Source organism: Azolla caroliniana, unplaced genomic scaffold (genome assembly GCF_043228905.1).
Source record: "Azolla caroliniana isolate FFs.n. ecotype wild unplaced genomic scaffold, voAzoCaro1.0.p SCAF_10, whole genome shotgun sequence".
NCBI classification, from domain to species: Eukaryota; Viridiplantae; Streptophyta; class Polypodiopsida; order Salviniales; family Salviniaceae; genus Azolla; species Azolla caroliniana.
Window position 1 is genome coordinate 15,869,391 of NW_028230445.1, and position 10,606 is coordinate 15,879,996.

General features: G+C 39.9%; 1 protein-coding gene across 1 annotated transcript; it reads right to left on the minus strand.

Moving 5' to 3' along the window:
* Positions 1 to 7,541: 7,541 nt before the first annotated feature.
* LOC147859188 (GTP-binding nuclear protein Ran1B-like) lies at positions 7,542 to 10,338 on the minus strand. The gene is made up of 8 exons (XM_087326242.1): positions 10,300 to 10,338; positions 9,610 to 9,658; positions 9,423 to 9,479; positions 8,971 to 9,088; positions 8,648 to 8,737; positions 8,281 to 8,460; positions 8,000 to 8,077; positions 7,542 to 7,802 (listed from the first exon to the last, which is right to left on the minus strand). Exons 1-8 carry the CDS (start codon positions 10,321 to 10,323, stop codon positions 7,730 to 7,732), a joined length of 669 nt encoding a protein of 222 aa, XP_087182368.1. The 5' UTR covers positions 10,324 to 10,338; the 3' UTR covers positions 7,542 to 7,729.
* Between the last annotated feature and the right edge of the window lie 268 nt (positions 10,339 to 10,606).

A 10,606-nucleotide genomic window follows, 5' to 3' on the forward strand; every position in this document is an offset into this window, starting at 1 on the left:
CAAATTCCAAAGTCAAAGGCGGAGAAAGCAGAGATGATAAAGGTATCCTATGCCTTTGTAGTCGGAAGCTTGATGTACGCAATGGTGTGTACACGACCGTATATCGGATATGCAGTCCGTGTGGTCACTCGGTTCATGAGCAATCCAGGAAGACAACACTGGGCCGTTGTCAAATGGATACTCCGGTACCTGAAAGGCACCTCGAGCATATGCCTCCAATTCAGCTCAGGTAAACCCCAACTTGAAGGATTCACAAATTCCGATATGTCGGTTGATGCGGATACTAGCCGGTCTACATCCGATATGTCATGACTTATGGAGGGGGAGCTGTATCGTGGCAGTCGAGACTGCGGAAGTCCGTTGCATTATGGACAATGAAAGCGGAGTACATGGCAGTCGTGGAAGCAGGCAAGGAAGTTATCTGGATGAAGGACTTCATCGCAGAGCTAGGGATCTGACAAGAGGAATACCGGCTCCACTTCGACAGGCAAAGTGTCATTCACCTTGCGAAGAACACGACCTACCACTCCCGGACCAAGCACATCCAGAGGAGATATCACTAGCTTCGGGAGAGCTAGAAGATAAAGAGTTCTTGCTTACGAATATCCATACGGAGCAAAACGGGTCGAACATGCTGACCAAGGTGTTGTAAGCCGACAAACTAGACGTATGTCGGAGACGGATCGGACGGACGAGACATCCCATGATCTAGTATATTTATACTTGGATGTGTTTGTATGGTTGGTTGTGATCATCATTGTAGTTGTTATTGTACATAGAGAGAGAGGGAGGGAGTGAGAGATGCAGGGGGGAATCCTTTCAGTTGTAATCGTCGGTCGGCAAAGATAGAGCTCTAGGTTGTTGCATCTTGGTCTCCCATTGTACCTTTCCTCTCATAGTAATAGTTGGAGTCGGTGGGCTCCCGCGGTTTTTTTTCCCTATTAGGGTTTTCCACGTTAACATCATGTGTCGTCTCATTTCTGGTTTCTAGTTCTTCCATTGTGTGATTGAGACTCGGTTGTGGCCGACCACTATTCCTCTCATGGGTACACGTGAGCGACACGCAAAGGCCCCTCGAGGTGAACAACGGACGAGGCGGCATGAAGAGGATAATGGAGGAGGCCACGACCCGAAACGTCAAGGCCATTCACTACTCAGTCTCAGCAAGGATCTGAGTAGGCGAAGAGAAGGGCATCGGTTCCAAAAGCAATGCCGGATTTTGGTTGCTTGTGTTAGAGGGCTTAATCAGAGTGAGGCTATGGTAGGAAGAGGTGGACCGCACAAACAGGCGGATCTAAGAGGGCATCGAATGGAACGATCCGGTTGAAGAGAAAACCGGCTTTGTGGAAGTTTCATGCCAGAACTACGAGGTTTTGGTTGAAGACACGCGGGTCGGGAAGGTAGGAGGGGCGGGACATTCGAACCGATTCAACACCCAGAGCGGACCGAAGAAAAATGATGAGGGTCTGACTTGCTCACAGGAGATGACAAAGTCCCCGAGCTTCCGGTTGAGCTCGGAGATTGAGAAGACAATAGACCTGCGGAAGGTCTTAGAGGACAGGGTCCTTGACAATAGGGTTGAACTCTAGTTGAGAGAAGTAATGGGATCAGCGACATCAAGGAGCCGGTGGTGGCGTTGATCAACCACAGTCAGCGATCAATTTAATGTCCATGGACTTCTATAAAAAGGGGAAGTGTCTGATCAACATGAAGCATGGGTGGAAGATACACACGGCGGCCTGTGCAACGGAGGAGCTTCATGGTGTGTGCCCGAACATTTGGGTGAAGGTTGGGGATGTCGAAATAGACCAACATTTATTCATGGAGTCTTCTTTGCATCCGGTTACACTTGGCGAGCCCTACATAATGGTGGCCCGGATGGAAACAAAGGTGTTGGACAATGGTTCAGCCTATGTGCGGGTAAAATGCCAGGACAGTCGGCACACCGTCCAATTCCTCACAGTCCGACTAAACCACGAGCGGATTAGGGACTCTCTCAGTAGCTGAAAGTCGTGATAGTCTAGACGTTCGGAAAAATCCCCACACTTGTACATTAGGTAGGAATTTTCTACTATCTGGAAACGGAGGCGATACCATAGTCGACATCGGTGGCCGGGAAAAGAAGTAGGTCGAAGGGCACTTGAAGGCATGTTGAGCCTTGGGCCCCGATGACGAGATCAACGGTGCCATGGAGGCGGTAGTCGGAGAGGATCTGAGCGAAGACCGGATGATTCCGGTTAGTTCGGTCGAGATGTACGAAGTCATCATAGACTTCGGAAAGATGATCAAGGTGGATCGGATTGTCCAGGTGGACACCAAGTACAAGACTATGGGCCGGAAGGTGAGGACTGTCGCGGTACCCTTACTGGAGGATAGCTTGGAGCGGATGAAAGGTGTTGTGACCGACCCAAGTTTACGAGATCTAGCCAGCGTAGAGCACCGGTTCACCGACGGAACTCTATGGGAGTTGAAGATCGGTGGGGGTGGCTTCCTACTATCGGCGGAGGAGGACCGGTTTCGGAGAATGCTCGAGAGGCACAGGAAGGCCTTTGCATTCTCGTCAGGGGAGATCGGGTGCATCGACCCGACCATCGTCGAACCGATGGTAATATTCACGGTACCGCATGTACTGTGGAACCTGAAGCCGATTCCGGTACCAAGGGCTCACATCCCAAAGTTGATGGAGCTGCTCAAGTAGAAGGTGGAGATAGGGATTCTTGAACTGTCGAGTGCCCCTTATTTTATTCGATGGCTTACGGTGTCGAAGAAGAATGGCACACATCGCTTTATCTAAGACCTGCAACCTGTCAATAAAATGATGATTCAGAATGCAGGGGTTGGGCTGACAATTGATGAGTTTTTGGAGGCCTTCGTAGGAAGGTCAATATACTCAGTCGGCGACTTATACTCCAGGTACGACCAGTTCCAGCTAGCCGTGGAGAGTAGGGATATTACGACGATGCGGACCCCTCTCAGCTTAGTTAGGATGTGTACCCTACCTCAAGAAGGTACCAACTCGGTGGTGCACAGGAACAAATGTGCTTTTTTAAAAGTCTCTTGATCCATTGGTTGCCAAGATCACGATAGTGCATGCACCTTTCGTTCCTGACCTATCCAATCACATTAGTCTCATTCTAATATAAGTGAACATACCCTTCACTTATGTTTTGTAAATGTTAGTGGCCTATCCTCCCATACTTTATGTTCGACAAATCAAACCTACACTAAAGTAGCCATGTCTACTAATAGTTTCATGAAACCGTTTGGTTTTTGAAGTTTGTAAGAACCTTTGTAAAGTGCACCTCCCTCCTCCCAAGTGTTGGGAGACAGGTCCCTCCGGATGGGAAGGGAGAAGAACCGGTATGAACCGGATGAGGAGTACCCGACTGCGGAGAGCCGGATGAGGAGTACCCGACTGCGGAGAGCCGGATGGAACCCATCGAGGCTACATTTGTAAATAGCCGAAAAGTCATATTAGTATAAATATGACTTAGGGCAAACTTTTAGTTGTAGTGTTGTTCTTTTGTTGTTGTTATTCTTCCTTGTTGGTGCAAGAAGAAGTGAGAGCGCGTAACTGTACAGAGAGAGTGAGAGAGAGACGAGGTCGTTGCCTCTGTTGTAACCGCCGCTTGTGGCGAAGATCTGAGTGCACGAGGTCGTTGCCTCAGTGAACTCACTGTTGTATATTCCTACATAGTGACAGTTTGCAGCCTGTGGGCTGCCGTGGTTTTTCCCTATTTTGGGGTTTTCCACGTAAACCTCCTATGTACTATTTCTCCCTTTTGTGTTGCGTTTCATTACCTGTTTTTCTGTGTATGAAAAGAATCTCGGTTGTGGCCGAGCGTCGGACATAAGGAACGTCGAGTTCTCAACACCAAGCACAAAAGAACTAATGACATGTGTGAATTTTTGCGTAAAAAGATACATCTCAAAGAGAATCATGAGATGGGATCAACTAGTACATCCAACTCTATTTCCCTTGGGAAGTATTGGCTAGATTGTCCTTGGACACTAAAGAAGATGTAATCTTTGAACTCAAAGACTTGAACATCAAGATTTATCTCTTTTTTTCATATCAACTCTGATAGGGCAAGTGACCTGGTGAGCTATTAGCTAAGATCCAATCCATCTTACGAGACTAAATCAGCATAGATATGCTCCCTCTAATGGTTGTGTGAATGATAGCAACAAGTTTTCATAGGTAAGTAAACTTGTACCTCATTTTACGGGTGTAGGAGATGCTTATAAAGAAAAATAATTATGGGAGCTTATGAATCACTCTTTGTTGGTACGAGAGACATCATTACCTTTGACGTCACCTTAGAGGGCCAAGTAGGAATTGGTTCTACATGCTTCCAAATGAGGACTAAAATAACATCCTTTACATCAACAAATAACGTTCACACCATTTACATTATGTTCAAGCATCACTGAAGAAATTTGGAGATCGACTCATCACTAGAAGAACTTAAGTTTCAAGTTGAGGATTGTTGATGACTATGACAAAGTAATGAAAACATCACCAAAGCCCTAAACCAAGTTGAATTATCAACATGTTGGTCTACATGCAATCTCTTCCAAGGTCAATAAAGTGGCATTTTGTCTTGATCTCCCTCCTTATATGTGTTTTCATTAGATTTTCCATGTATCACTACCTCTTCATCCAAGTAGTTATAAATATAGCTACCATTTTTAGTTTTTGGGACTACCAAGTCAGAATTTGTCTACATTGGCCAAAACGTGAAACCAACTCTAAACCAAGGGAATTATCTATTGTAAAATAGCTTGCGATACAAGTTTTGAACCCGACACCTTTTCTATTTGAAGCGATTTAAATGCCACTAAAGTAGTATTTACACAATTTAATAATCATATACAAGCCAATATATTAGAGTTGTTCTTAGTCATTAGTTCAGGTGAGACCCTATACATGGAAATCTCATCTAGGATGTGTGGAAGAGAATACAAGAGCGACATGGCTTGCAATGATGGAGGCGTGAGTAGGATATCTTTCAATATAAAGACATCGCAATTCATATAGTCTATTGTTGGGCTTTATCATATCTACATGTCCTTACAAGCGTGTTCACATACAATGTGTGTGGTTGATCTTTATCTTGATACATCCCTTCAAAATAGATTCTGTGATTTCATCTAGTAGATGGCAACCTTGATTTCTTTTCCTCCCGATCCACAATGTAGATCAAGTAAAGATAGGTCAAGAGTTGCTTGAAGCTCTTTGGTATAAATATACACCACGTGCTGCTTGATCTACATTTGTTGGAGATCCATATCTCTAGTTACAATCCCCTCACAAATGTAACTAAATGTTTTTTTGTGCACTTGGAACACTAAGTTCCATGCCAATTGGATATTGCTAAGGTATCACAATATTGTAACTTTACCTTATAACTCCTATAGTCAGAATAATCTTTTGTGTTGCCCTAATAGGCAACACCACCTCTCAAGAGAATGTGACGCCTAAGCTCGATTGTCGATCTATTGAACTAATGGTCGAGTTGTTATGTGTGCAACCTTCAAGTCATATTCAAACTCTCATTTTGTACAAGATGTTGCTTCTAACCTTCAAGTCATATCCAAACTCTCATTTTGTGCAAGATGTTGCGGTTCTAAGGTTGGTCACATATCACATCACTTGCTTAGCACAATCTAAATGGTCATTACACATTTTTTGCATAAATTGCCCTAGAAGATTAATGTATATTTAAGATTGGGATGAGCGGTTGTTCAATACATAAGGATTTCAATTATTGATTCCACATCTATGATAAAGTTTGAATCGATTTACATCTTCAAGTTGTAATCGAGTAGAGTCACAATCAGTTTATAATTCAGAATGATGAATTTGACTACCAAGTTCCAGTCGTTGTGGCATTAAGAGAGCAAGATTCCATGAGGTGTAGAGATTATATTGATCACAAGTAGTGAAACTTATCCATATCCTTTGATTATAAGGACATCAACATATGAGATGTAGACTTCATTTTGTTAATGGTGAACAAAATATTCTCCTATGATTATAAGGACATCAACATATGAGGTGTAGACTTCACTTTGTTAATGGTGAACAAATATTCTCCTTTGATTATAAGGACATCAACATATGAGCTAATGAGCACAATATTTTGACACTCAATGCACAAATAGAGGAAGTTGTCCAACATGGACATGGAAAAGATCTTCTAATGACACGCCCTCACTGCCTACTTGAGGCCATAGTAATACTTCTTGAGACCACATAACACACGTGGATGGCATTTCAACATGGGGGTTACACGGTAATTATCTATTTCACGAGAGCAAAGGTGTCAATATAGTAAATCTCATGTGTCGTGCATAACCCTGAATAACTAACAAGGTATATAAAGATTGACAAGGTTATTAAAGTCATATTTTACCCAAAAAACAATGATGTGTAAACAACACTCGACAGTCTTTGTGTGATGGAGTTGAGATGAGGTCCCACATATTGTTATCATAAAGAGCTTAGTTTGCATGTCTAGAACCTTCAGTTTTGCTCAACACCGTGACATTCATCACAAAAGGCATGGTAATAATTGTACCCAAATCAAGCAACTAGAATTTTTTATGATTGGAGTATCATCAATGCTTTTATGCTTTCTAGATCATAACAGATGTCCTACCAAGTACACCAAACCAGCCATTCAATGCTCTCCTATAGTTATTATTCGAATGGTGGTGCATTACAAAGAGCTCTCACACCACTTACAGTATTTGTGGTCATGTCAGTTCAATTAAGCTCAAACCTTCATGTCAATAAGACTTACAACTTGTCATCAACCTCTTGTGCAGGATGGGAACGTCATCTCTTTTATTAACATAGGAAAGAGTAGTTGTCCTTTGCCACTCAAACCTTCATGTCAATAAGACTTACAACTTGTCATCAACCTCTTGTGCAGGATGGGAACGTCATCTCTTTTATTAACATAGGAAAGAGTAGTTGTCCTTTGCCACTTAATCTTCTCACAAAAGGGAGACTGCCAGAGGTTAATCATGAATCTTCTCACAATGTAAGAAGCATCTGGCTGCATGGATTTCAACTCTCCAACCACTACACTACAAACTTTTCCATTAATTATATATGTATTTGTGTATATACATATATGATATATACATGTGTATATATCATATATGTATGTATGTATGTATACATCTAAACAAATGGTTTTATAATATTCTTGGGGCCGTTTTATATTCTCGAATATAGCGAATATTGCAGATGTAGAATACCACAAATATTACGCATGGATCAATCTATGGTGATACCCATCGAACGCATATATATAGTACACTCACAAACACAAACAAAAATAACCTCAAACATGCATATGAACTTGGTTGGATATTGTGGCGACTCTAGAATTACATTCATAATAAACATGAGTTATCAGAACCAAGTTACCACTGACCAACCAATATCAATTTCCCAGTAAGGAACGTATAAATAATACTAAGATATTCTAAAAGAAAGAGGAAAATGTAGAATATAAAACAGCACAAGAAAAATCGTACTACATTTGTTAACCAGAAAAATGGTTACAAAGAGCATACATATGTTCTCTTTACACACCTTCAAAAAAAAACAAAGCTCTCTCTCTCTCCTCACTCTTGACGTTCTTTTTCCCAAACTCGAACAAGTCACCAAGATGCCAGAAGCCCAAAAGCATTATATTTCATTTCATGTTCTTTATGATTCAAAATCAGCATCATCATCATCTGGTAAAGGTTGTGCAGCAGCTGCCGCAAGCTCTGCCTCATACCTATAGCAATGAAGATGATAGGTTACATACATCAATTTAATTCATTTCAATCTCTCAAGTAATGACATTTTAAAATGATATACAATTACTATATTCTCATTTGACTCATCTTTCCCATCATTAAAAACAACCTGATTTATTTTTCGCATTGTTTTTGACTCAAGTGTTTGTAAAAAGATAATCAGTGAAGAACTTACTGTTGCTGTGCTGCCAGATCAATCTGCACCTCAGGAGGTGCAAGAGCAGGAGACTCAACAAAATGAAGGTTGGGATCTCTGTAGGATATTAACACAGTTTAGGCAAGGACAGAAAAACACAATCAGCAGAAAAAAAGTGGAATATTATTAGAATAAAGCACAGAAAGATTTTATATATATATATATATATATATATATATATATATTGCATCCTTAGAATTTAGCATGCATAAGAATTGGCCCAATTAGAATATGTAATTGATAGAAATACACAATTATACCCGGCAAGCTTTCGAGCCAAGTACAGAAATGGTTTCTCAAAGTTATAGTTGCTCTTCGCAGAGATTTCATAGTACTGAAGGTTTTTCTTCCTGTGAAATGTAACCTGCTTTGCCTTAACTTGTCTATTCTTGACATCAACCTTGTTTCCACAAAGCACAATCGGAATGTTCTCACAAACCCTACAGGCAAAGAACCATGGCTTATTACAGAATATGAAATATATTATTAATATTCACATTTATTACATAAAATCAGTTTGTCCTCCATTGGAAACAGTACATATTAAACCAGTGACACTCAGGAAAATGCATAAATACTAATACTACTAATGATTAGTCAACAATATTAGGCTCCTGCAGGTTTTACCTGCAAAGGTCCCTGTGCCATGTAGGCACATTCTTGTAGGTAAGACGAGCAGTAACATCAAACATTATGATTGCACACTGGCCATGGATGCTGTTAAAACCATCAAAAATAGAATCCAATCAGATTATTAAGCAGAAGTAATTAAAAACAGCAAACTTATTAAAACCAAATTTACATATCATTGAGACCAACAATCATCACTAGCAAAATTTTAACTATAACAAGACATAGTTACTGAGGTATAAACTTACAATAATAATAATTAACTGCAACCACGACCATTATAGCAAAATCAACTAGAACCTCTCCAGTTATAAACTTACTAATATCCATCTCGAAGTCCCCCAAACTTCTCTTGACCTGCTGTATCCCAGCAATTGAACCGAATTTTTCCACAATTAGTGAAGAAATCTAACGGATGGACCTCCACACCAATGGTTGCTGCAATAACCAAACAAGAAAAGATCTACACTCAGACTTTACAAATATATAACAAAGATTTTTCTGGGTTTTGTACTGTTCATCTTAACAATAAAAGTTGCATTTCTCACATGCAATCAAAATTTAACATTCTTGTGCATGTAAACAACAGAGATGGAACTTTTATGTAGAAAAAGAACAAGATTAAATTCTAATCTAAAGGATAATGATTTCAATTTTATATAATTAGGATTTCCATCAAATAAGAAATAGTCCACTTTTATGCAATCAGCAATCAAGGTTCCAATGCACATGCCATGTAAACACAGAGTATCTTAATTATCAGGGAACTTACGCTCATATCTCTTTTCAAACTCCCCAGTCAAGTGCCTCTTCACAAAAGTAGTCTTGCCTGATATGGAAAAGAAAGCACTTAGACACAGATGAAAAGACACAAGGAAATATTCAAACAAAAAACATATCTATTTAGCTATATCACTACCACAAATGAGGTACATAAACCTACAGAGAGTGCCTCTCACCTGTTCCTCCATCACCGACAATGACAAGCTTGAAATTGGGACAGTCAGCCTAAAAAACCAAAACAAGGATGCTTTAACAAATGAAAGAAAATTAAGCACTTTGATCCATCACAAGTTATGAAAATTTCATTTATCATATATGCAGGAATCAGAGAATCTATATCTATCTATATAGATAGATATCTGTTGAAGATTCATTATATGTATGCTATAATTTAGAATACCCAGCAATTAATAGGTTAACAGTGAGATTCATGGGAACAGAATATAGGTAGAAAATAAGAAGAATTAAACTGCTTAAGTTTCATAGATCGGGGGCTAATTATGACATGTTTGTTGAAATACATGTCAAAACAAGTAAATGTCTGAACTCAAATCATGTACAAAAGAGAAAATCAAATATGCAAGAGCTATAGCAACAGCAAAACATACGAGTAAAGAGGAGAAAAAGGATGGAAAAAGTTTTACTTGCACAAGCAAATTATATATTGTATTTTTACAAGCGTGTGAAGAGGATAGAGGAATTCCTAGAACAAGTAAAGGAAAAAAATTCTGCACATCTGCAAAAGAGCTCAAACTGCAATTTAAAATGTGTCCATCGCATAGAAACCATATAAGATAGAGCAAGTGAATAAATTACAATTTTTTGAGCAAGTAAATGACAAATACAAGGTTTTTATCATACGTAACCTGCATGCATATAGCAGGAAACATAACGAGTAAGAACACAGACCATGTCGACCTGTATATCAGCAAACTTGCATAACAATAGAAGAACAAGTTATATACTTTACTGAGAAAGTCATAGAAGAAAGAAGAGCAGACCTATCCAATCCATCGAAACAGAGAAATCTACAATCTGAGAGAATCAAACGTTGAGGATTGACATGTGTGTTTAAACATAAATGCACTAAAAAATGAGGAACTCCTGACTTATTCAATGTGTTGAAATAGAAATGTTACAGAGGGAGAGAAGAACAAACGACGTTTCCAAGTA

Coding starts and splice junctions, on each gene's coding strand:
- LOC147859188 (XM_087326242.1), bottom strand. CDS start 10,323: ATGTTTCCTGCTATATGCATGCAG. Junction 9,659..10,299: donor TTCCTGCTATATGCATGCAG/GTTACGTATGAT, acceptor TTGGTTTTTTAG/GCTGACTGTCCCAATTTCAA. Junction 8,738..8,970: donor GGACTTCGAGATGGATATTA/GTAAGTTTATAA, acceptor TGGTTTTAACAG/CATCCATGGCCAGTGTGCAA.